The sequence below is a fragment of the Eublepharis macularius genome, chromosome 2 (genome assembly GCF_028583425.1).
Source record: "Eublepharis macularius isolate TG4126 chromosome 2, MPM_Emac_v1.0, whole genome shotgun sequence".
Taxonomy (NCBI): domain Eukaryota; kingdom Metazoa; phylum Chordata; class Lepidosauria; order Squamata; family Eublepharidae; genus Eublepharis; species Eublepharis macularius.
This window is the reverse complement of record NC_072791.1, coordinates 96,368,301-96,395,818: the sequence shown is the minus strand read 5'-3', so window position 1 is coordinate 96,395,818 and position 27,518 is coordinate 96,368,301. Positions and strand designations below refer to the sequence as shown.

The following is a 27,518-nucleotide window of genomic DNA, read 5'->3' as shown; positions in this document are numbered from 1 at the left end:
CACACATTAGCGATACAATTAATATTTAATATACAGAAAATATACCTAACATACACATAATACTTCCAACCCAAACAGGGTTACCAAATCTGGGCTGGGATATTCCTGGAGATTTGGACCTAAGGAGACTAGGACCCAGGTGAGGCATAAAGCCATACAGTCAGTCTTCCAAAGCAGCCATTTTCTCCAGGGGAACTGATCTCTGTAGCCTGGAGATCAGTTATAATTCTGGGAGATCTCCAGGTCTTACTTGGAGGTTGACAACACTAAACTTAAAGCTACCCTAACATACACACTTGGGGTAGGGTTGCCAGCCCCGCCAGCCCCGCACCACACTGCAATGATAAATGGGGCACAGGTAAATCAGCAAATCAAGATCAACAAAGGGAGAGGTGGAGAGGCTGAAATAGGCTGATCCAGCACTCCAGCAATGAATCGATTCAGTGCATACACAACGCACCTCCCCCCCCCCCGCCCCATGGCTGGTGCTGTGACACCACAAATTATGACATCGGTGACAACAAGAACTCATGATCCTGATTCATTTTGGCACGGTGCGAACTGAAAAAAAAACCCAGCACAATGCTGATCAAATGTGAGAGGTGTAAATGGCCACATACAAGTCAATTCCATGCCTTTAAGCTTGACTTCAGGGAAAGTGAAGAGTTATATCCGCAGTGCAGAAGGGACTTGTGTTTGGGGCTGATTTGGCCCTGCTGAGACCAGGTAGCTCTTTGGAGACCTTCAGAGTGCATGCACGTGCCATTTTGTTGCAGTGACTCCCAGCCTGCCTCCCCCCACCAGCCAGGTGAGTGGGGTTGGGGGGGGGCAAAAGATCCCTCACCCTCACTCGGGGGCTGGCATCCCTACAGTGATCACAAATACATCTTCTTGTAAGAAAGAGCCAACATCTTTGTTCACTTTACAAATGAAATGGAGGACCACACTGTGGATAAAAGTAGGTTCCACTCACACATTCAGCTGACATGCATTGAATGTAACATGATAATTTGTTAATACATGTATAAAGATTAATCAATTGTTTACTGTACACAGATTGTACATGTGTTCTCTGTAACTTGTGCATAGGGCTATTGTCTATCAGTGTTGGGGGAAGGCACTAGATCAGAGAGACTTTATAAACAATCATATTTACAGGGAGATTCTGAATGGAACAAGATGCATATTGGAACTCACCAGACAGCCACTACCTGCAGGATTCATATGGAGAGCCAGTGTGGTGTAGTGGCTAGAGTGATGGACTAGGATATGGGAGATCCGGGTTTAATTCCCCACTCTGCCATGGAAGCTTGCTGGGTGACCTTGAGCTAGTCATATACTCTTAGCCAAACCCACTTCACAGGGTTGCTGTGAAGGGTAAAAATGGAGGAGAGGAGCATGATGTAAGCCATTTTGGGTCCGCATTGGGGAGAAAGGTGGCATATAAATGAAGTAAAATAAAAAATAAAATATGAGACCACACTCTAGCTGTTCAAAATGCAAACAGTGATAACCAGATGAATATGCTTTGTGGATCAGTGCAAAGAAGATTTTCCTCAGGTTCCCCTTACATCATAGAACATCAGAAGAGTTCCACTTAGGCTTACCAGCTCCCCAGAGGGGGAGAGGGATTCTCTGCTCCCAGCCTCTGCCCCCGCTCACCTGTCTGGAAGGGGGGGAAGGTGTAGGAACGGGCCAAGGAACCCCACAGCACTCCCACTGCTCTGCAGCACCGCAGCATCTTGGGCCCGTTCCCATGCCTTTTGCCCCCACCAGCCAGGCGAGGTGGGGGCAGAGGCTGGCAGCAGACAACAGAAATCAGTTCCCCTGGAGAAAATGGCTGCTTTGGAGGGTGGCCTCTATTGCATTATACCTCACTAAGGTCCCTCTTCTCCCCAAACCACACCCTCCTTGGGTTCCACTCTCAAATTCTCCAACAATTTCTCAGCCCAGAGGTGGGTGAGGCTAAGAGTATGTGGCTGGTCCACGGTCAGCCAACAAGTGTTCATGTCTACATATGCATGCAAGATGAGTTATCCTGTGTTGCCCCCCCCCCACACACACACCCCATCACCTGCTTTTAAACCCAAAGGACCTGGCAACCCTATCCCCACTGAATCAGACAAATGATCTATTTAGTCCAACATCTTGTCTCACACAGTGGCTAACCAGTTCCTCTGGGGAGCCAACAACAGGGCACAGAGGCTGAGACTTTCCCCTTAAGTTGCCTCTTTGCAATGGTATTCAGAAGTTTAGTGCTTCTGAATGTGGAGATTCCCATTAGCCACCTTGGCTAGTAGCCACTGATAGACATATCCGCCATAGGGTTCCCAGATGCCTGCCAGTGGCAGGCAAACTCCCAGGGATTTGCCACCTTGCCCGCCTACCCGCCAGTGGTTGGCAAGATGTAGCAAGCTCCCAGAGGTTGTCCACCACCGGCAGGCACCCCAAGAACGTGTGTGTATTAGCACTCCCTAGGGGCGCGACAACATCACAGCTGAAAGAGACATCATCATGGGAGCATCGTGGGAACATTCCTGCACTTCCTTTGGGGCCGATTTGGGCCCTAAATGGGCCACATCGGCCCCACATGGAGCATGGGAGCGCTCCTGTGGCCAGCGTGACATCACTTCTGGCAGTGACGTCATACAGGTGTGCGCATTTCGCAAAGGAGACCTCGCTACTGGCACAAGGTATGCACCAGATGTCCCCCTCTCCCAGCAGGAGGGTGGCAACCCTAATCCTCCATGACTAGAAATCCCCCTTTAAAGTGGTCTGTGTCCATCACTACATCTTCTGGCAGTGTAATTCCGTGCTTCTAGGTCAATGCCAAAACACGAAACTGTCCCTTGAAAACGCTCAACTGTATTCCAAGGCCTGTTTCTGAAACAGTATGCAGGGACCGTTTGGCCCCAAACAAGTTTACCTATGGAAGTGGGCCATATTAACAGTTCAAAGTACAAAAGTTGGATTTTTAGTGCATGCCCCAGTGTAATACTAGGCATTGTGTTATTTGAGAAAGGTTCTCGCAGGGTCTTGGAATTTTTCCTCAGTGTGATAACGAGCGTCTCTTGAACTTGTTCTGCGTGCCTTTCTCTCTTTAAAGCAGTTTCCAGGCTTCCAGTTTGGTGCAAGGACCGAATGCCTTTCATTTTACGCATTAAATACAAGCAGCAACTCTTGGCATGAGATGAACAAGTCGTTTCTTTTGTACTTAAAGTAGCCCTGATGTCTTTCTTTCGTGCAGCCTTTGCAAACGCAGTTAGTTTTAGCATGAAAAACAGACCCTGGGCTGGGCCGTCCTCGTTACAGTATAGGAAAAAACTCGAAGTCTTTTTTGGTGCAAGGAGGCAAGAAAGAGCAAAGTGACGCACACCAAGGCGAGCAAAGTTAGCCATAAGGCGTTGCCCAACCGCTCTCGCCTAGGTGTTGGCTGAAGCCGGTCGAGGCTAGCCGTCGTGACTGAAGAAACCGCCACTGGGGTTACCGCCTCTCCCTCAGCTTCCCGCCTGACAGAGTCCGCTGTGTTTGCGTTGGCGAGCGTCGTCTAGCGCCCTTAGAGTCAGGTCTGCAAACACGCGGAGGAGGAAGGGAGCCATTCAACAGCCTCCACCTCGAACCAGTCCAGGAGCCGCTCGCCCAGTTCCGCAGCGGCACCTCTTTTTGCCCGGCAGGAATCACGTGGAGGGCTGGCTTCACACCGCCTTTGAGCTCAGCAGCAGTCCGGGAGAGCCCGGTTGGGAGATCAGAGAGTTGCTATTTAAAGTCAGTTCCTCTCTCCGCCTCTCCCCGCTCTCCTTGCCAGGGAGTTCCTCAAGCCCTGGGAGCAGCATCAGTTTCCAATCTCAGTGCATCAGGCAAAGGTTGCACCTTTGACTTTCTGTGTGAGGAAGCCGCCGAGACTCAAGCTCTGCTTTCAGAGTGGGGCACCTCCTGAGGGTTCCCCCCATTCCCGCATTTGTATTATTAAAGCTGCCTTCAGTTGTCTATACCACGAGATAATATGTGGGGAGCTACCACTGAATAGCAAATGCATCTTACAAGAATGTTCGCTGCCTGACAGACGCGGCTGCGGCAATAGTTGGTTGGCTTCGTGAATGAAACTCCTCGGGAGAGAAAGAGGAAGGAAAGGATTCCTGCACACTCCTTCAACCATTTGTTTCTGGTACATCAAGTTTGCAGCTCAGCCTCCCTGACTTGGCTAAGAAATGGATGGGATTGATCTTCACAGAATTCCCCACGAGTCATGTAAGTGTTCTCTAGTAATGGGGACGCGCAAAGATTTAAACCTTCGACCCTGAAGGATATCTTTAGAACGAAATGATTTTGTTCTGCTTTAGTAATTATTTCCTGGAAACATGGCATTAAAAACCCTTCCTGTCCCATCATACTTAAAAGAACGTAAGAAATCTTCATAATGACCATTATAAAATGGAAAGATACTGTCTAAAATTTCAGAATATCAAAATTGTGCTCAAATATAACAAATACTAGAATCTTAATATATTAATTAAGAGCTCATCTTAGATGATTGGTTTTGTTCAAGATTGATTTTGAAAACAATGTCACATCTCTGAACTATGAAAAACTTTTGATCAAAATGTGACTGCTTTTTAGGTTGGGTATTTGCACCACAGACAGGTGAGTATTGAAATGTGTATCATGAAAACTGCAAATATAAAGCATAGTTCATAGTATGCTTATAACTGGAATGAAGTCTATTGGTGATGTCTTAATATTTCCACAGTGTTTACTTCTCTAAGAAATTGTCACAGTTACATTTTTAGTGTTTGTTTGGTTTTTTGTTGTTATTGTGTTTAGAGGATTATTCTTCAGCTTTCTCTACAGTTGTAACTCTTGAGTGTGCAATTTAAATGACAACTAACAGGACTTTTATGGAATGTATCACTGACCCCAAATGTGCATGTGCTTCTGGATATAATCTGGATTGGTCATTCATATAAGTCAATACTGTGATAATTTCATTAAGTAATAAAAATGCAAAGTGTTTACATCTTACCAAAGAGATCCAATTCTCTGATTCAGAAATAACAGGGAAAGGCAGACGTTTCAAAATACACAGAAATTTGTTAGTTACTCTTAAGAATATTGGGTTTACCTTTTACTATTTTCTGTAGAACGTCTAGAGAACAGATGACATAACCTGTATACATTGAGTGGTCCCATTTTCCTTCTGCTTCTGTAGGTATTGCAGAACTAAGCTGTTAAGGTGGAACAAGCTGTAACACATGACTGTCCAGGTCTGTACACAAATGAAGTAAATTTAGAATGGCACAGTTTATAAATTCCATGCTTTATAATCAAGATGCCAAATCTGACTGTTTGGTTCTAAGTATAGCATGGGGAGCCCTTTTCTTCAATCCCTTAAAAATCCCATGAAGAAACACTAGCCTGAAGTTGCTTATTAAAACCGTCAGATATTGAACTGGAGTTCAGCCCATGTCCACAGTATGCTTATCAAATCTCCTACCAGCCAGAGTGTCTCAGACTAGGGAGAAAAAAAAGAGGCACACTTTAAAAAATTAGCCTGTTCTGAATCAGCTGGGCTTGAGAACAAAATGTTGCTTCTTGTTGAATATTATTTTCTGCAAAATTATCATGATCAGTATGTTAATATATGTTGCAGAGTTTAATATGAAGGAAATCTTATACATACGTACATACGTACGTACGTACGTACGTACGTACGTACATACAGAAAGAAAGAAAGAAAGAAAGAAAGAAAGAAAGAAAGAAAGAAAGAAAGAAAGAAAGAAAGAAAGAAAGTCAGGTGATAAACAGGATGCTAAAGTGTTGTCCAAGGACATCAATCACGTATACATTTACTAAGAGAAAAATTACTGTTTGGGGGCAGTCAATAGAACTCAGTGAGTCAGTGGTGAGATTACAGAAAAATGCTTTGAAATAGTTTGGGAACAGTAAAACGTGAAGGAAGTATTTATCTATTCACGCAGCACAGGTATGGGGATGTATCTGATAAAATTAGAAGCGATTACTGGTGAAAATGGGATTGTTCATTTTTCCTCATATTGCAATTGAGGTATGTTCTTGTATGGCCACAGAGGCATAGCAGTTATTAAGGATGTGTCTGTACGAATTGTATACTGCACACTATTATTTTTTGCATTCCAGAGTTTCAGAAAAGTACACATAGTACATAGCTGATCCATAGAACTGTGGAGGTATATGACTAATAATATAATTATATATAATATAATTTGTCATATATTATATGACTAATAATATATTTGTATCTTTAAAACACTAAGCATACTTATTTAAGATAGTTATATATCAATGGCTATTAGCCAAGTATTAGGGCATACATGTTCTTTATCATAGTGATATTCTATGACCCTGCTATGGCAGCAGCTTTTATCCCTTTTTTGAAAGGAAAACCAGCATTACTTTAAGCATCTGTGAACATTGCAATGCCAGCAGAGTGTGAAACTGCTAACATGTCCGGGACATGGAGTGGCATGCCCAAGCCACCCTGTATATATGGAAGGAGCCTTCCATGAGATCACTATGCTCTACCAGACGCAGACAATGGAACATGGAAGAAACAAATGCAAAACAACATCTTCAGTTGTATGAGAAACAGCTTTTAGGAACTCTGTAGCAGTGCCCAGGAATCTCTGCAGACAGGGATATGAACAGCCACTTGTTTGACAGGAGTATATACAAGGGAGAAAAGATACGCAAAGGTCCAGCTTTTCAACCAGGCCCCTCAATCTCAATAGCTCACTTGAGTAAGACACCCCATCCTAAAAAGTCATCCTGGCTTTCCCAGACAAGTCCCGCTTAGGAGAACAATATGCCACAATATGCCTCCCAAGAAAAGGAGCTTTTTTTTTTTTTTTGCAGGACAGGAGGAACAGAGACCAGCAACAACGGTGGACACAAAGGTAGATTCACATAAATCTTCACCCACTAGGATAAAGCTCCAAGATAGGAAGCAGGAGATAGATGTTTGGGTTGTGCCAGTGAGAAAGGAAGAACATTATATCAGTGGGGGCTGGATGCACAGCTAGAACCGATACCTGAAACATTGCAGAGAAACCAAAGGGGCACAGAGAAGAAGGCTCCTTCTTCTATGGCCAACTCATTTTATCACTGACCATAGTGATAAAATGAGACATATACGCCAGAACTGAAGAGAAAGCTCTAGTTCGTGTAACACCCACAGATGAGGTTCAGATTCTACATGTAGTCACCAACCAGGCATATGCAACAGAGAGAACCATGAGAATGAATCAGTGGAGATGGCCACATTTGCTTAGGCTCACTGACTGCCTTCAGACAACCATTCATTCTCTTTCCCATCTAGCCATACATTCTTATGACCTCTGCCTACTACTTGTAATCCAAGCAGCTATTGTTCTCTGTTTCTCCTCCACCATCCTCTGTGTCATGTGATCTAACAGTGTGATTTTCCCATTAACAATGCTCAGAGAAATTGTGAGTTTGAGATATTCTAGGCCCCCAACTCTTCTAGCAAGGCTTAACAGACAGTTGTAACAGGTGGGCAACTCCCATGGGTATGTAGTGACAGGAAAAGTTCTCCTTCTTAGTCTGCTGTCTGTCATGCAGTGTTCACATGAGCCCTACTAGAACAAGAGAGTGCCATTGGTATCTGGTGGGAGCTTACATTCCTATATGGCTTCATGGGCCTTCTCCCCTCCCCCCTTTTTTTACTGATGCAGATTTACCCTGTTCCCTGTATGAGGGACACTACTAGCAAGGGAAGGGTTAAGCCAATATACACCAATCATATATTACAGGGCTGAGGGAAGAAGAATCCTCAGTTGAATTAAATATTCTTGTTTGTCATTTGTATTCTGATGTGAAGTACCAGTAAAGTCTCTGAGAGGATGGGTTTCCTGTGTTAACAAATACAAGAAGAGCAAATTCTTATCACTTTTGGCTGTTGTGTAAATTGTTCCCCTAATGTGCAAACCATTCCTTTTCTCTAGCATTCCCATCACCAAGGTTCCCACATCTGCTCTAAGTTAACACAATATGAGACTGAGGTTTGGTTGTCTTGTCTGGGAATTATCTTGGTTATCTTGTCTGCTGATGGTGTGCTGTGTCTGGTTGCAGGGTTAGTCAGAAACCAACTGTTGCTAAGATGATTAATCAAAAAGAGTCCAGTAGCACCTTTAAGACTAACCAACTTTATTGTAGCATAAGCTTTCGAGAATCACAGTTCTCTTCGTCAGATGCATCTGACGAAGAGAACTGTGATTCTCAAAAGCTTATGCTACAATAAAGTTGGTTAGTCTTAAAGGTGCTACTGGACTCTTTTTGATTTTGCTACTACAGACTAACACGGCTAACTCCTCTGTAAGTTGATTAAGAGGAAGCAATGAAGGGCAGTCAACTTTCTATCACTGAGTTAATGAACTGTTTTCACATATTCAGTTGTAAACAGTGTTTTGTGATTCTCTTTTGTTTTAAGTTTGTAATTCACCCATTAGTTGGGTGAACAGCATAAGTATAGAGAAGGGTTCTTGTTGCGCAGCTAACAAATGTATACCTCTTAGAAGGGAACTCTCATTCCTGTATGAAGACTAAAATAATAATTGCAGGTCTAGCTCTAGGGGTGGGAGCAGAGTGAGAACACAGAGACAACTTGCTGGATTAAAAAGGGCCACAGCTTTATCGAGCCTTGATGCAGCATGGGACTTGGATTCAAACATTGGCTGTCCCACCTGCCAGCTGATGACCCCCTTGCTCCCTCAGCCCGTCTGCTTGAGGGGGAAACTGTGAGATGATAGGTCATGGGATTCTTCATAGGTGTAAACCTCTGGTTTCTGTAAACCAGAAAGTGAGCATGCCCCAACAGCCCCTGAGATAGACTTGTCCCTACCATGCATCACGCCCAAGATCTCTTAAAGGGATCCTCAGTTATGGGGAAATGGTGCTTGAAGGCTATGTTTTCCCCTCAAAGGATCTGTGCCCAGTGCCAAAGCCACCATTACTTAAAGTTGTGACAAAGCTAAAAAGTTGTAACAAGCCTAATGTCAGAAATTTGTGAAGTACCCAGATACCACTTCATGAACGAAACCTCCACCAGCTGGCTTGACTTCATGAGGTTATATCCCATCTTTCTGACCTGTCAGGGCCACCAAGGTGGCTGGCAGTTACAAACAAAACATTCTGAAACTCAGCATAAAACCAATTTAAAACAAAAAATAAAATGCAAACCCAGCAATTTAACCAGCCAAAACCAACAAAAACAAAAAAACACCCCCCCCCCCAGCAATTAAAGTTCAGGGCTAGAAGAAGGGATAGGGTTGCCAGGGTACTGGCAACTGGTGGGAAGCTTGGGAGTGAGGACATGCGGGTTTGTGATGTCACCTGTACCGCTTTGTCAGTTTTGGAGGAAACCTGGAAGTGACATAGGGTAATTCTAGGAATCCTAGAGCTACCCCGCATTTTCCCTGGAAGTGATACAGCAGCTCAGATGACAACACAGTGGGCAACTAGGGCTGTCATCCCAAAGGAGGGGTCATTAAGGAAACACCAGGGGAAACAAAAAAAATCTACAGCTTCTGGTGGAAGACAGTGATGGAAGGCGTCAAACAAGTATCCCTAGGGAGACAGTTGCATAATTTTGGTGCCACAACATAGGCTGATTCTGCACACATTGGATAATGCACTTTCAATGCACTTACTTTAGCAATCGTTTTGAAGTGGATTTTTTGTTTCACACACGAAAAATTCAGTTCCAAATGATCTCTAAAGAGGATTGGAAGAGCATTATCCAATGTGTGCGGAATCAACATGACTGTTTTTTGAGTTCCCACCTGCCTTACCTCAGAAGACGGGTTTACTTTCTATTTGTCCCGATTTAAATATAGCATTGGTGGGGCAGAAGAACTTGCTTGTGTAATGGTGCTCACTTCTAATTTAATTTACATTGCACCATTATGCATATTATCCTATTATGTGCCCTCCATTATCACACAAATACAACTTGCTCCTCAAGATGCTTAGTGGCTGAGCACCCAGTTTTAAACAGGACTTGGATATAGTATGGCAGAGTTCTTCTGTCGTGTCAACATCCTTTTCAAATTGGCAGCCTTTTAGAAGGTTGTTTAGAAACACCTGTTTAACCAAGCCTTTTACTAGATCTAGATTGCTTTGTGGCTCCCTATGCATTTAATCTTTTATATGCTGATTGCTGTTACTGTCCTACGCTCTATTGGTGAAGTTATTACTGTTCATTATGACTGCTTTGTTATATTAAAGTTAACACTATAGCTGCAGGAGCTGGGAAACATTTGTAAACATGCTTAAAATAAATAAATACCCTCTCACAGACTGAAATAAAGATGTTCTTGTACACTAGTGACTCCCATACTCTGTGTTGTATCCAGCCAGCCAGAAGCTCCAATCTACTTACAGAAGTTTTGCTTTTTCACCTCTCTTGTCCAGCTGCAGAACCCTTGCATCCCTTGAAGTGCTGCCCTTGGGGTTCAAATAATACGTAGGATGGAGAATGCTCAACTATTCCCCTGCCCACCAGTCATTTCCAACAGTTTACCCCTGACCTCCCGTCTGGGCTCTGACCAGGAGCTGGCAGGAGAATGCATTCTTAAGGAAAAAATTGGTGGTCACAGAAAAGGTTATTCCACCTTCTCCCATTTCTCCCTTATACCCTCTTCATGTTCAGTATGCTACACTAAATTTTGGTTTGGGAACCAAACAATCAGTAGTGGCAAGAGACTAATAAGCAGTTTGATTTAATTAGTCCTTTTCTCCCATCCCTGAAACTGAATGTCATGCATATAATTAACTTTACATATTAATTTGAAATAATAACCTATTCATTTATGGAGATTGAAACACATTCAACATAGCATTAAGTTTAAGTTCTGAGGAAGATGTTTTATTAGACTTGCCAGTCCCCTGGCCTTCGATCCCTGCCACTTCTCACCTGGCTGGCTGTGTGTGGGGGGGAAGGTGTGGGAACGTGCTGGTGGTGGCGAAGCGTGCTCCCGTGCACTCCAGAACACCTCTGTGTTACTCCAGAAATGATGTCATTCCTGGTAAGACACAGAAGTAGTGGGTTGCACAGGGAGCCGAATGAGTAAAAATTAGCCCCCATTTCCCCTCCTTGATTCCCCCCCACCCCCCATTTTTACTCACAAGGACCTGGCAGCTCTATGTTTTATGAATATTTTCTCCCTTTTTCAGGACTCCTTTTTGAAAGGGTGTAAAACTGCTTGCATTAGAGAGGTGTTGGAAGAGGTAGTGTGTTCCCATTTTCAAGACAATCAGACGAGCTTTCTGTGCCCAATCCGTAGATGACTAGTTGGAAGAGATATGGATGGAAAGGTATCATTGGGGGTAATCCAGATATCCATTTCATAAAAGTCATGCAATGTGAATTGATAATATCCACACTGCGATTATTTTCTGAATGAGGATCTCGTCCATTAGCACTTTTAATGGAATGTTCATTAATCACCAGGCTGAATTGTGCAGGGTAGAAACTGTTTGAAATAAAAAACGGCACAACAGCAGGTAATGGGGAAGCAGTTGGGGGAAAGTATTAAAGAATGCATGGTAATATTCTGCCTCCCTCAAAGGAAATTACAAGATTGACATTAAAAAAAATAAATGTCACAAAAATTCAGCACAGCACTAGTATACTAATGAACATATTTATCCTACAATATCTTTTCATTATATTACACATAACCATTTTAGTTTTCTACATTTTATCCTGGTGATTGCTCAGATTGCCAGTTTGGTGCAGTGGTTAAGAGCAGCAAGACTCATAATCTGGAGAATTGGATTTGATTCCCACTCCTCCTCTTGAAGCCAACTGGGTGACCTTGGGTCAGTCGCAGCTTCTTGGAGCTCTCTCAGCCCCACCCACCTCACAGAGTGAGTGTCATGAGGACAACAATAACAACATACTTTGTAAACCACTCTGAGTGGGTATTAAGAGGTCCTGAAGGGTGTACATTGAATATTATTATTTTAAAATACTACTTTTTAACTTGTATAGTTTGGAAGATGATGAAAATCTGTTACATCTTTTATAGCTATCTAGAGGAAGTTTTTTGGCATAAGACATGAACAACAAACAATTTAGTGTCCCTTAATAAAACATATTTTTATTCCCTCGTGGGAATCTTAGTGGATAGAAGTCCCAGGCGCACACATGGGAGTAATATAAGAACTAACTGCCAGTGGTTTGAGAAATGGAAACTCTGGTTCTGCGATTATGTACATTGCCTTTATCATCTATATGCTACATGAAATGAATTGGAATAGGAAGCTTTTTGTCTTTGTTATAATGCTTAAACATATATCGTAATAGAAAAGAAATAACACATTCAGAAATTTTGTGTGGTAAATACCCCATCTTGTTGGTGGTGGACTGCATGTTTGAGTTCTGTCCCTGTATAAAATAAAGCATTTCTTCATATAGAAATGCAACATGTTAAGAAATATCTAGATAAGAACACTTCTCATAAATATGATAGTGTTTTTTTTTTAGGTAAGACATTATGTAAGTGGGATTTTTTAAACATGATATTGTTTCATTTGTATTTTGAAGTGATACTGTCACAGCAGAGTTGTACTGTATAATTTTTCTGAATATAATTTGGCCGTATGTGCATCTGTGCATTGAACACGTTATTAGCTTTTGGGGATTAATATTTAATTTTAACAACACAATTAAGAGGAATAATATAGAGGAATTATTCATTTTTTGATAAACCAAAATGGATTAAAATGATTGAGTCAACCTGGCTCCCTAGAGTAATTCCCCATTTAATACTAGATTTTCACAGGCTAAACTTCCCATTGCTATAAGACTAAACGTGCTTATGAAATGATTCAATTTTGAACAGTTTTGAACAAATTGAGAGTAAGTTTTCAAATTCTTACTGGTTATTTACTGTAGAATGGGACAAGAAATAATATATATTTTTTTAAAAAAATAGGATGTTAGACTGAAGATCCTAAATGTGAGAGGACTTAAGCTTTGCAGAGGAACAGATTCACTCAGAAAGCTGTGGATTTTGAGCTGTTCAGATATTACAGCCTTCACATAGAGGCTATTGAAAATTACTACCAAGTGATGATGATGTACTTTGTGGGAGTGATGTATGAATGTCTGTTACTACTTAGTTGTGAGAAGACTAATTGTATAACATGAGGTGAGGTAGGTGACGCTGTTGTAGAGACTGTCCATGTGATTTGTCTGGCATTTGTGGCAATCTCCATTCAGATATCATATGCCTTTCCTCTAACCTGCTATTTGTTACAGATAATCTCTTTTTGATGGCCATGATGTGGAGGGCATAGCATCCTTTTTTGTCTTTTCTTGAAGGCAATCTAGAGCAGTCAAAATAAATGTAAATTAAAGAACAAATAAGTATGCTGCAAGATGACGTAGTAGTTTGGTGGTGCTTCCTCCCTTTTATTCTGTTTATGATATTGTTTATCTTAATTGCCTCGATTGCCTCTTTTATATTGACATCTTCAGTGGTACATTGAAGAAGTCATCCTGTGCCATCAGGTCTTTGAGAAATTGTTGCTGCCTTCTATGATAAACATGGATCTTTTAGTGAGCGCTGTAACAAGTGGCTTGTTTCCTAGATTCTAATCATATGAAGTGTGCGTTGAGTACTGCTATGAAAACACTGAGTGCTCCTGCAAACGTTAGCAATCACAAAAAAAGTAAAAGAGTGGCCAAACATATGCATCTTGTCTCTTGGCCTATTAGTGCATCATTTACAACTACAGTTCATATAAAAGGAGATTCTAGTCCAAGGAGAAACCTTCCTTTACAGATTCAAGACTGTAACTGGGAGGGATCTGACAGAAATCTCCCTTTTAGCCCAACAGATAGAGAATGGTGGGGTTAGAAAGGCATTTCTTTCCCTGAACAAGAAGCATAAGATGGGATGAGCGGAATGGTGGATACTGTCTTTTGCCATTGTCTATCCAAATCTACCTTTTTAACCTTATGCTTCTGCACTAATCTAGAAGTTGTAGAAGTAGGCACTTTAAAAATGCAATCAATTTTTTTGTGTGTGGGTTTCTCACAAGAAGTGCTTAAGTGTTGGTGACTGCATGACTTGAGCTGGTCCCATGTGTACAGCCACCTGAGTAGAGACTGGCAGGAAACCAGTATGGAATAGTGACTCTAGTGCATGTTTGACAAAATAGATACACTTTTGTCCTCCTCCAAAGCCACACTTTGGTATGATTGGGTAATTTTATTTTTCATGAACTGAGAACCCCTGTTTTAATTTCAGTCTCCATCTGGTTAATCTCCTCCTTGAAGTATTGCACTGATTTCCTAAACCCTCTGCTCTGTTTGTATTTGTGTAATATGTCAGCTCAGCCCCCATTGCTATCATTTTTTAAAGAGTGTCTCTGTCTCATTTATCACATCTCTTTCTGTTGGTGTGCCAAATAATAATACTCTTTGCACAAACATTACCTCAGTCCTCCACAGCTGGCATCTGCCTCAAATATCAGTATGATTTTCAAATATTTATTTTGTAGGGTTTTAGTTAAAGAAAAGCAAGATTTTTATTATAAAATGTGATACACACACACACTACAATACTTCATGACCCTTGGATTGGGTCCAAAGTCTCATTAAAACCAATGATGCTTATATTATTTTGTAAAATTATTTTTCTTTTATTTATAGCCCCATCTTTCTCACTGAAACTCAAGGCAGATTACACCATGTAAGTCAATACAATCAATAGGATGAGACATCTAATAAGCAATGCAATCAGACATGGATTGCAGGAATCTGAACAATGCATAAATATTAAGCATAACATGTTAAACAGGCAGTAAATGGCATTACAGAAGCAAAAGATACAGTGCATTGAAAACAAAGTATACAGATCTTCCGTTCTTGAAACATCTGCATTATAATATAGCCGTATTTCATCTTCATAAAAATACCTTCCCGAACATTTCTGTTTTACATAGTTAGTGGAATTCTAGAACCATGGACGTCTTCTTGACCAGCTAGGGCAGGTCAGGGCCACTACAGAGAAGACGTGTACAGGTAGCTGTTGATCTTGCCCATTCGCAGAGTGATACTTGTAGAAGGCCCTCTTAGATGAACAAAGTTGTGGTTGAACATAGGAAGATAGTCCTGCAGATATGAGGGCCTAGGGCCGAGAAGGGTTTTATATGTGATGGCCAGTACCTTAAACTGGATCCAGTAGCTGATGGGCAGCCAGTGGAGTGACTGGAGAATGGGCATAATATGCATGCTGTGGCTAGCTCTTGACAACTATCTTTCTCTGGTTGGGGGGCAATAATCCTTTTAGTACTTTATTGGCATCTTTTTCAGTTTTACAACTATTTTGGCTATAAAGATGTACAGATTCATTTAAGCTCTGGCATCCTGATGAAATTTAAAGCTGAAGGGAATATTCCCATAAAATGAAGTGCTACTGTTAGTATTGTGTGAATTTCTAAAACTTAGAATGTTTTAATCTATACTCTTCACTTAATATCATAATTTTTATATATAATTTTAACTTTTACATATTTCAGTTTCTTACAGATAATGGCATGCTGTTCTAACAAATGCCAGCAAGGAATAGGAATTTTTTAAAAAAGCCCTGTGAAGTTAGTGGTTAGTGGGAAGGGTCTTCACCCACTGAACTGAAGGTACAGGAATTGGGTCCTTGACAAGGGAAGGACAAAGGATGAATCCTGGATGAACTTCCATAAACGGAAGCAATCTATTCAGGAGCCTACTCAGGAATTAGTCCTTTTGAGGAAACTTGAGGAGGAGGACAAACAGCATCCAGTGTTAGAAAAGCCACCAGCAAAAAGCAGAAGGAAGAAAGTTTTCCCAAGCTACTCAAAGAGTGAGTTTTCACACATGGAGAAGGAGTATGGGTGTTTGTCAGCTCTCAAACCTTAGGTGGGCCAAAAGAAGCCCACAAGGAATGTGTGTATGGCCCCCTGCACATTTTTGTTTTAACCTATTTGTTGTCTGTTGCTGCCCTGACTTCATGTAAAGAGATTTGAGGGTGGCAGTTTCAACCAGTATTTACATCCATTTATGAATTGTATGTGACCGTTGTTGTGGCAATTTCAAACAGCGCTGCTTTCTCTGGTGTAGAAAGTCTCTACCCCCCCCCTCCCCTGGGGCATCTGAGCTTTTGCATTTAAAAAAAATATATCAGCCCCCAAACATCGCTATAGCGTTGGTATAGCAACAGGTTTTATGAATTCCCAACATTCATTTTTTTTAAAGGTCCTAGCTCCTTTCTTTAGTATACATATAAGGAAAAAAGCATGTTTTCACAAGGGAAGAGGCTTGAGATTTAGTGAATGTGCTGTATCTGTTGTTACAATGCTATAATGCTAATCTATATACGTTCAAAAAAAGAACACGCTGGAATTGGGTGGGAAAATTAAAAAGGCAGCACTGTCTTTCCAACCATACACTGCAGAGAATGAGAATCACATTGAAAACTTGAGAATGGAAAAAACAATTTTTAAAAAAAAACTCAGCCCTTGCATTGCAACTAAGATACAAACAGGTTTGTCTGAAAAGGTAAAAAAAAAATTGCTAGCAACCAGTATCCTAACCAGTTGTCTGAAATGGCACCAAAAATCCACTATCAGCCAGCAGCCAAAATGGTTTACAAAGGCTGTGTGAAAAGGGCCTTGCAGCCTAGGGAGGGAAGCACAGTGACGACCACTGACACAGCTGACTGGAGAAAAGGAGGCCACAACTGTATTGATTAACAGCTTATGGAGCATTGGCGATGAATGGGGGTCGGATCCAGAGCATTGGCTGATCTGCCTTCCAGCTGATGAACCACTGCGGCCCCTCAGACAGGGCCTTATTAACCCATGGCTGGGCCCTTAGGCTTTCAGGTATTTCAGGCCCCCTCCAGCACTTCGGTCTTTCACTCCGCTACAGCTTACAGCCTGACCCTGGTACAGTAGGTACTAGACCGCAGTACATAGCCCTATATCCATTTTGAGGGTCTCCCGAAGAATTCGATTCACATTTTTAAAAATATTTTTATTGCGCAAGTAAAATTTTGAAGTGAATAAATTTTATTATTTATTTAAAAATACATAATTTATGGATAATTGTTTTAATATAAGAGATAATTTGTTACACTTCAATAAAGAAGCAGTTATTTATCTTATTAATTGAGATTATATAAGAGAATAAATTAATTGTGTTGTATGTGGGGGTGTTAATACAAAAAAGAAAAGAAAATAGGTGAAACAAAATTCTTATATATTTGTTCTATTAGGACATGTAGATGTTCTACATCAATTATACAAAATGAAATTTATAAATAAATGAATATTGAACTACGAGACTTAATATTGTTCTCGTACTTATATTTAATTAATACAATTTAACATACAGTGGAAGGACATTTACTGATTATTATGTATTGATAGTCAATTTTAAAATTCTTTTTACAATAAGCTCATACAAAAACAACCTTCACTTAAAAACTTACCTCGTAATTCAGTCAACAAACTGATCAAGAACAGGACTGAAATCGATTTTCCTAAGCACAGACGATTCCATGTGCATCAGAACTAGATTGTTTAGTTTTTCATCTTTCAGCATAGAGCGTAAATAGTTTTTCACATGTTTGAGGGCAGAGAAAGAACGTTCACCAGAACAGTTTGTCAACAAAAGGGAACAATATATGCATAAACATAAACACATTGGGGAAGACGTCCTGCAAGTTGTTGGATACAAGCATTCTAAATATATGCAAGCTCATTGAAGCAGTACCGGTGTTACCTTCTTCTTTTCTGTTCTTACCTGCTTGATCATCTAGGCCTACACCCAGTTCGTGCATGTGCTCTTGGAAATGAACCGTTTCCTCAAGGAAGCTACTGTCAGGATCATTTTGGTAAATGTTTACTAACTTCTTAGCTGCTATCTTCAGTTCTGACAGTTCTTCATAATTCATTTATCTTGCTAAGAAAACCAAACTTGCTGGAGACAGCATCATACACTTCAAGCATTTTTTTAAGGGTAGTTAAAAGCTGATCTATAATGGACAAAAACACTCTGATTTTAAAGCCTCCCCCCCTCAAAAAAACCTCCGTGGTTTCCCCAGGACCATCATTTTGTTGAATTTTGATGCATTCCTTTCTTTTTTTCTGAGAATTTTCTCTGTAGTTGGAGAAAATTCGTCTTTCCCATTCTTCAAAATCATCAAAGCTGTCTCTCAAGTTAGAAACATAAGTACTTAAGGATCTGAGCAGATTATGATACCTGTACTTTGCAACTTTATATTAGTCTTATGAAATGTTTCCGTGACCGAAGACCAAAACACCAGTAGAATGCCATTCTCCAAACTTGTCAACTTTGAAAGAATACGTTTTGCTTCTTGCTGTGTGTTGCTTTTTTCTTCTGTTTTCATATGCAAGGTTGAGTGCCTTTGTTGCATCAGTGTGAGAAGACCACCATGTATCACTGAGACGTTTAATAATAGGTTAACCATCAAGAGCATCAACTAAAAGTGCCCATTGGTGAGTTGATGCACTGAAGAAGCAGTAGACGTTTTCCACCAATTCAAAGAATTCAGGCGCTGCAGAAATGTTGTCGACAGCAGAGTGGCCCACCAGATTCAGGGAATGCGCAAAACATGGAATATAGTCAGCAAGTGGATTCCTTTCCTGAATTCTTGCTTGTAAGCCTGTGCATTTGCAACTCATGTTTGAGGCGTTACCGTATGATTGGCCTCTGCAGTCCTGAAGTCGTTGTTTTTCCAAAAAGCACAAGATACTTTCTGCAAGCTGTGCAGCACCATGGCCCTACATCTCGATGAACTGAACAAACCTTTCAACCAGGTCATTTCCAAGAACGTAACAGAAGATACAACATAATTTGTCCACATGACTTATGTTTGAGGTAGAGTCGACAAAAATGGAGAAATATTTGGCTTCTTTGATTTCCTTAATAATACTGTTTGATACCTTATTTCCCATAATACCTATGAGTTGGTCACATGTGGAGGAAGGCAGGTAGGAAACTGAACCTTTCCCTTTATTAGCGTACTTTTCAATGTGAATGGCTAGAAAGGGGTCAAACTGGGACAGCAACTCCAGTGTGCCCAAAAAGTTACTGTTGGTTGGTGACCTAATCACCTGGTTGTTTCCCCTAAAAACTAATCTACGTTCAGCTGGAAACTTGATGGCAACAACTCTTGCAAGCTTCTCTTGCAAACAGAGGACTGGGAGACAAGCTCAGCAAAGCAACAAGAATCATGCAACTTCCTGACCTGCCTGGCCGATAACTTCCTTTGGTGGAGAAAGCTACAGGGGCTCGGCCATGCTAGACTTAATATTAACCAACAGGGAAGAATTGGTAGATGTGGTAAAGGTGGTGGAGACCTTAGGGGGAAGTGACCATGTCCTCCTTGAATTCCAGATGTTATGGGGGGGCCAAGGAAGTTCGTAGCCAGACTCGTAGGTTAGATTTTCATAGGGCCGATTTCAATGAACTCAGATGCTTGATGAGAGTCATTCTGTGGGGGAGTGTGCTGGAAAGGAAAGGAGCAAGTGAAGGGTGGGCTCTTCTCAAACAAGAGCTTTTGCAAGCTCAAGCCCTCACTATTCCAGCAAGAGGGAAACATGGTAAGGGCTCCAAGAAACCAATGTGGATGAACAGAGAGCTCCACAATAAGCTAAGGGAGAAAAAGGAAATGTTCAGGAAATGGAGAGGACAGACCTGTAAAGAGGAATAAATGAGGGTTACTAGGTACTGCAGATCACCCATCAGAGAAGCCAAAGCTCAGTATGAGCTGAGTCTGGCTGGGGGGACTCACTACAATAAGAAAAACGACTGCTGTTGGGAGTAGAAGGAGAAACTCTGATGGATGACAGAGAAAAAGCAGACAGGCTTAATGACTTTTTGGCCTCTGTTTTCTCCCTGAAGAACTCAGGCACATCTAGAGATAGTAGAAAATGTGGCAGGACACCTGGGTGGCTAGTTGACATTGACAGAGAGATTGTGGAGAGGCACTTGGCTGCACTGGATGAATACAAATCTCCTGGGCCAGATGGTGTGCACCCAAGAGTGCTCAAAGAACTTTCTGGAGAACTTGCAGAGCCTCTGTCCATCGTCTTCAAGGCCTCCTGGAGAACTGGGGATGTGCCACAAGATTGGAGAAGAGCGAATGTTATCCCAATCTTTAAGAAAGGGAAGAAGGATGACTCGGGAAACTACAGGCCAGTCAGTCTGACTTCTGTTGCTGGGAAGATATTAGAGTAGATTTTAAAGGGATCAATCTGTAAGCATCTGAAGGACCGCTTAGTGATCTGAGGAAGTCAACATGATTTTGTCCCCAACAGATCTTGTCAGATCAACCTAGTTTCCTTCTTTGATCGAATGACGAGCTTATTGGATCTGTCATGTCTGTGTACAGCCATGCCATGGTTTTCTGTTTTGTTGTATTGCTTGTGCCACAACATGCTGAAACTATACTGCCTTATTGCTAACTTGATGTGTACTCTCTCTGATCATTCATAACCATATTGCAGATGTTACTTGCTTAGAACCCAGAATGGGCCTCCCTGGTTATCTTAGAGAAATATACGAGTCTCCGCTAACCGTGACCTTGGTGTGTCTAGATGCCAGCTTTCACTATTCCCAGATGCTGTGAATATTTTGTTGTATACCTGATGCATAGTCATAACAAAATAGAGTCTCACAGAACTTGTGTAGGCTTGCGCGCCAAAACCTTAACTGTCATTTGGAGTGTGGTAAAATCTGCTATAACAGACTGCTTGATTTGAATTGTCACTTCTGCTAAACTCCGTGATGGAGTACAGACCTGAACTGCATAGATTCTAATAAAGCTACTTTTGCTGGAACCAATGTGTGTTCACTGAGGATGGGCTTGAGGGGTCTACCTGCCAGGGACTGACATGATTGTGGGAACTCTGTCGATGTGATTTACCTGGATTTCAGTAAAACTTTTGATAAGATTCCCCATGACATTCTAATGGGTAAACTGGAAGACTGCAGACTGGACTATAGGACAGTTCGGTGGATAGGGAGCTGGATAGAGGACCGCACCCAAAGAGTGGTGGTCAATGGTGTTTCATCAGATTGGAGGGAGGTGTCCAGTGGGGTGCCACAGAGCTCAATTTTGGGCCCGGTACTTTTCAATATTTTTATCAATGATCTAGATGAAGGGGTAAACAGACTACTCATTAAATTGTAGGTGATACCAAATTGGGAGGAGTGGCAAACGCCCAAGAAGATAGAGTTAAAATTCAACAAGATCCGAATACTCTGGAGAAGTGGGCAGCTGTGAACAGGATGCAATTCAACATAGATAAGTGCACAGTATTACATCTGGGCCACAAAAATGTGAAGCACAAATACTGGATGGGGGATACACTTCTGGGTAGCAGTGTATGCAAAAGAGATCTTCGGGTAAGAGTGGACTATAAACTAAATATAAGCAGTCAGTGTGATGCGGTGGCAAAAAAGGCAAACTCAGTCTTGGGTTGTATCAAAAGGGGCCATTGCATCGAAATCACAGGATGCCATAGTCCCTCTCTATACTACCTTGGTCTGGCTGCTCTTGGAGTACTATGTGAGGTTCTGGAGGCCTCACTTCAAAAAGGATGTGGACAAAATTTAGAGGGTGCAGAAGAGAGCGAAGAGGATGATCAGGGATCTGGAGACTGAGCCCTACAAGGAAAGACTGAGGGCTTTGGGAATGTTTAGTTTGGAGAAGAGGAGATTGAGGGGGAACATGATTGATCTCTTTAAATATTTGAAAGGCTGTCATTTGGAGGAGGGCAAGGAGCTGTTCCAGTTGGCAGCAGAAGATAGGACCCGAAGCAATGGGCTTAAATTACATGCAGAAAGGTACCAGCTGGATATTAGGAAAAACTTTTTCACGATCAGAGTAGTTCAAAGGTGGAATTAGCTGCCTAAGGAGGTGGTGAGCTTCCCTTCACTGGCAGTTTTCAAAAAGAGACTGGATGAATATTTGTCAGGGATGCTTTAGGCTCATCCAGCATTGGGCAGGGGGTTGGACTAGAAGGTCTATATGGCCCCTTCCAACTCTGTGATTTTGTGAACTCACTGAAGGACAGCTCTCGCATAAGCTCATTCAGCTTGGCATTGCTCAACCAGAAGGGTATTTACATGGCCAGATTTCTTTGCTCTGCGGCAAAAGGTGATAGTACCTTCTCTGTGGGCCTTGTTGGTTTCAGACACTGACATTCATTGTGCTGCATTTTTCCAATCAGAGTAACCGTTTGCTGCAAAGGCATTGTCATCTGATGAAAACAGTTTACACTGAAAACAAAATGCCTTACCTTTGCTTGGTGAATAGCACAGCCAGTTTCTCTTTTTCATCCCTCCATTTGGCAGGCAACAGTAAAACATGGAATTGCAAAAACATCACTTCTGCTTTCCATTCACTTTAATTGAGTTTATGATGGTAACGTTTTCATTTCGGCACTCATTGCTCCCTTTCCTAGACCAGTAATCCCACATCTCCTTGGTTACAGTTAGCCACAACCCAAGATCACATTCCATGGTATAGTAACAAGGAGGATCTACTGGTGGGCATGTATCCTGAGTAGGCGGGCTTGTGTCAGGTGGCTTGAGTCTTTCGATTTCGATCTCTGGTGCATGAACAACTTTATATTTGTGCAATGAGCATTTGTCAGATCAGTGTCCATCTCTATGTCAAATTTACAGGCAGACATTTGGGAAGCAGAGCTTATGTCATCATTTACACTTTCAGTATTCACACCCACACTGATACCCAGTTGATTTATAAATCTATAAATAATAAGTGTTTTGGCTGATCCCAACGGCTCGTGGAAACGTTCAAGCAAACACAGTCAAAGTCACGCCTAGACGGTATTGCTCCTGGAGGTGTAATAAGGGAGGAGGCAGCATGACGTCACAACCCTGATGCTAGTGTGCTATTGGTCCACTGTCTCCCCCCCCCCCCATTGTCTTGAAACAAACCATAGCTGACTATGAGTGTGCCTTGCAACTTCTCAGGTTTTTTTTACATAATGACTGCTTATTCAGCATATGACTGTACAAAAAGGGATCGTAGGGATTCTATAACATTCCACAGGTAAGTGGAGAAATTTACAACTATGAACATTTCTGGACTAAAACAGGTGGAAGAGTATATATGAACTGAAACAAAGCATCTCCCACCTTTTATTACTCTAGCCTGAACACTGGAATGAAATATGGACAAAAAAGGAACCTGTAAGCAATATGGCATTAAAGTAACAGTTGGAGCCCTAGGGTGCAGGTAACAGTGCCTCAGCAAAAAAAAATGATGGGCCCCTAGTCCCTGCGGGACCCCTAGGCTTCAGCCTAGTCAGCCTTATGAATAATACAACCCTACCATCAGACCGTTGCTAGGGGGGGGGACCAAGGAGTGGCAGACAGTGAGATATCACATGGGCGTATACCGCTATGTGGATCCCCTGCCATCTGGGAGTGAGCCTGCCCCAGCAGTCCCTGCTGGGCATGCACCACCATAACTCACTCCCAAGATTCCTTAAGGGAATCCCCTTTGCTGGGGAGACTGGGTACACAGGCCCCTGTCTCCACCCAAAAGGATCTGATCCCCATGACCAAACCACCAGCAAAAATTGTGACAAAAAAAAGATTACAAAAAAATCCCCCAACATCCAGGCAAACAAACAATACACAGCTCAATCCACTGAAAATAGGGAGAGTAGGTTAGTCGCAAGGCAAATGCGGAGTGAGGCGGGCCTGAAGCTGGTGGCCCCTATAAACCGCCCTGCTGGACCTGAGAGCAATCTGTGCCTCCCAGGTCTGGCATCTGGCCCCTCCCCCAGTCCAGCGGGCCCTGATTGGCTGCCTGGGATTTGAATTTCCCAGGCACGGGGCCAGCACATAGGGACTGCTGAGGGAGGCAACATGGCGGCTGCCATGCCTTCACACCCCTCCTCCACCCCGCAGGCCACAACTTGGCTGCCAAGTGAGTCTGGGGGTCTGCATTTGATGCAAACCCCTCTAACTTACACAAAACCCTTGTCAAGCCCTGAGGTTTTCATTGGTGGTACCTAGATCTCGGAACTACTCAGTATTACTCATCTTTGCAATCAGCATGTCAAAGCAAAAAAGAATGTTTTTGTTGTTGGTTTCTCATTTATTGCTTTTTAGCTGTTTTCAGTTGTCATAACAGGATTTCCTTTCAGGCAGTCGTATTGAAATATAGTGAAGACCTTTTTTACATAATAAATAATGTAGCATAAAAATATATGCCAGGAGTCATTCATATTTAATTCTTTTCTGCTTGATCTTCCAAACAACTAGTGTTTTCATTTATAAAATAAGTGCTCCACCTTGTAATACTAATTGGATGTTAGTTTTTTCTACTAGGACAAAGTACATCTTCCTTGTACTAATTTTTCCCTCTGTAAATCATAAAGGACTCTGCTAGGGTAGAATGCTACTCTTCTCTGTTCTTGGTAATCTCTGTAAGCCTTCAAAATCCAGCCTGTTCCTATTAGCATAGCCCCAACCTAGAGCCTTTTTCTCACTCATGCTGGAGTTGGTAGAACTTTGAAGTCTTACTTTTAGATAGATGAATTGACTGATATGGTCAAGATGGCATTCTCATTCATTAGTAAAAATTACTTTATTGCTTAATATAGCTATTGGCACAATATCTTTTATCTGGCAAAGAAATCCAGTGGTTCTCTGTATGCTGCACTTCAACATGAAGCCAAAATGTTTTGATTAATGGCAAGCAAAGGTTTCTACAAAAGTAAGATTTTTCTTTACTTTCTATTTGTAATGGTTAAGACATTTTTCATTCATACTGCATAGTCTAGCAGTGCCAAAAAGTATCAGACAGAGGAAAGACTTTTTTGGTCCACCTCGTTTTCAGACATTAGGACTGAAATATTTTCAGAAGGATCAGATTTTGAGTTCAGAATTTATTTATTTAAAATATTTATATGTCCCCTTTATTTTGAGCATCTTGGGACCCAAGGCGGGTTACAACAATGTAAAAATAATTTTATAAAACAAATGTTAAAAACAAGGTATAAATTTAGTCTAAAATCATCTTATGCCACCCACCAGGGGTATTCCCCTTCTGCCTAGGTTCCAATTTCTCTGTTTTTACAGCCTCTGTTTTACAACTTTGCTGCAAAGCCAGGAAGATAGGAGTCCCCTGATCTCTTCTGGGAGGCTGTTTCAGAAACAGAAGGCCAAGCTAGAAGTGACGAATTACACTTGAATGGCAAGTGAACAGACTCAGGGCCAAGCTACAAGTGACAAATGACACTTGAACAGCAAGTGTATTTCTCCCTGTTCACTTGCCCTCCACTCGATTCCCTTGCCGTTCAAGTGTCATTCGTCACTTGTAGCTTGGCCCTCACATGTATTCCTCCCTGTTCACTTGCGCTCCACTTGCACTCCACTCAATCACATAGTGTAATTCGTCACTTCTAGCTTGGTCCATAGGGTAGCCATTGAAAAGGCTTGAGTGCAGACTGTTGCCAGATGTGCCTTGGACAAGAGGGGTGCTGACAGTAGACCGTGCTGGGAAGAACAGACTGCCACATGCAAACATACAGAGAGATGCAGCCTTTCAAGTATACGGGCCTCAGATCATAAAGGGCTTTAAGAGGGTAAGCAGTGCACCAGTACCTTGAATTGGACCCAGAAACTAATCAGCAGCCAGTGAAGGGACCTCAGAGTAGGGATAACATAGTCCCATCAACTAGCCCCAGATTATTAACGGGCTTCTGCTTTTTGTACCAGATGCAGTTTCCAAATTGTCTTCAAGGGCAGCCTCATGTAGAGCATGTTTCAGTAATCTGTAAGGAGGGCAGTAACATTCTGTTCCTGCCTTTTGAAAACATGTCTGTAATAGAAGAGAATGATCAATGATCCTATGATCAATGACCTATCAGTCCATAAATCAATAAATATTTCACATATAGCTGAAGCATGCAGGTATCCCATGTAATACTGATTGAACCTTAGGTTTTGCATATCCTGTTTCACCTGAATAACCTGTGAGGACAACTAGAGCAACTATATATAGGCCCTAGTTCCATTTGCAGGTTATGTCTGTGATAAGCAAGGATACAAACTTGAATCTGAGGAGATGGAAATGTTTTAAATAAATAAGTGATCCATTTCAATACCTTCATGTCTGTCTAGTACATTACCCTATCCTACTCCATACAGCAGAGTTCAGTACACATGTTTCTCATTGTGAAGTAGGTTAGACAGAGAAGATGTAACCAGTATCACCTGGTGAGCTTCATGGGGGTATAGAGATTTTAACTTGAATATTCCAGATAATGGTTCAACACTATAACTGTTACACTACACTGGCTCTCTTTCTGTTCATTTTCAGGCTGTATATGATTCATTTCTGACTTAAAAACAAAAATTGAGTTCTTAAGGTCACCTTTTGTCTTGCTAAAGTAATAACATTTTATTCTAGTTTATTAATTGTTGTAGGGCAGGACAACAGGATGAAAAATTACAACACTGGGATTGAATAAAATCTCAAGTCAATAAAAATGTTCATAATCTTAGAAATAGTCAATCAACAAATAAAATAAAAACATACATAAAGAATTACTCCTTAATCGTTGCTAGAGAATTAATTATGAAAGAGTTTTGAATATCATCTTGCCTCTAATAGTGAGAGGGCTGTAGTCCAAAACAGGTATTCTGTTTTCATTTAGTTAGACAAGATAGTTTAACAAGATGTGTTTCCAAGATAATTAATTTAGACCATTTATATCCTTTCCCTCCAAATGTCAAAGGTGGTAAACAACAATAAAATTAAATAGCATATTTAAAATTGAATAATATACACAAAAAAATAAGCCAACAGCTGAATATATCAATAACAGCATAAGGTTAAAAAATATAAATAGTAGCTTCAAATAAAGCAACAGGGTAAACTATAATTAGCATGTAATGAATTATCCCAATATTGTGAGTAATAAAAGATATTTTTACAAAGCAGCAGTTAAAAAGATAACATCATACAAGGACTAAAAGCTGGAGCATTAATGAACAAACAACATTAACTTAAGCAAATGCTACCTGAAATTTTAAAAAGTCTTGCCTGGTGATGGAATGACTACAAAAACGACACAAGGTGAACATTTCCATGTTTCACAGTCACCCAGTTGGTGGGGGCACCTGGAGCAAGGCCTCCATAGATGACCTCAGTGAATGGGCAGGACATAATGGGAGTAGGCAGTCCTTCAGATTTTCTAGCTCTAAGTTGTTTACACTTTTGCACTGTGATTGTTACTTGTATTTTACTCTTATTGTGTATTGTTACCGTTTTAATTTATTGTATTACTAGTATTATGTTGTGATTCTCCCTGAGCCTGCTTATGGGAGGGGTGGGCAAAAAGTCTAATAGATTAAATTAAATTACAGCTCCCAAAGTCAAAACCATCACCTTGAATTG

The 27,518-nt window shown here is 41.4% G+C and overlaps 1 protein-coding gene across 1 annotated transcript in view; it reads left to right on the top strand.

Moving 5' to 3' along the window:
- The first annotated feature begins 3,864 nt into the window (after positions 1 to 3,864).
- Positions 3,865 to 27,518, top strand: part of ANO1 (anoctamin 1) — a 207,384-nt gene continuing 183,730 nt past the window's right edge. The window contains exon 1 of the mRNA XM_054970723.1: positions 3,865 to 4,248. Within this exon, the coding sequence (XP_054826698.1) occupies positions 4,209 to 4,248 (40 nt within the window). The 5' untranslated portion in view covers positions 3,865 to 4,208. The remainder of the gene's footprint in view (positions 4,249 to 27,518) is intronic.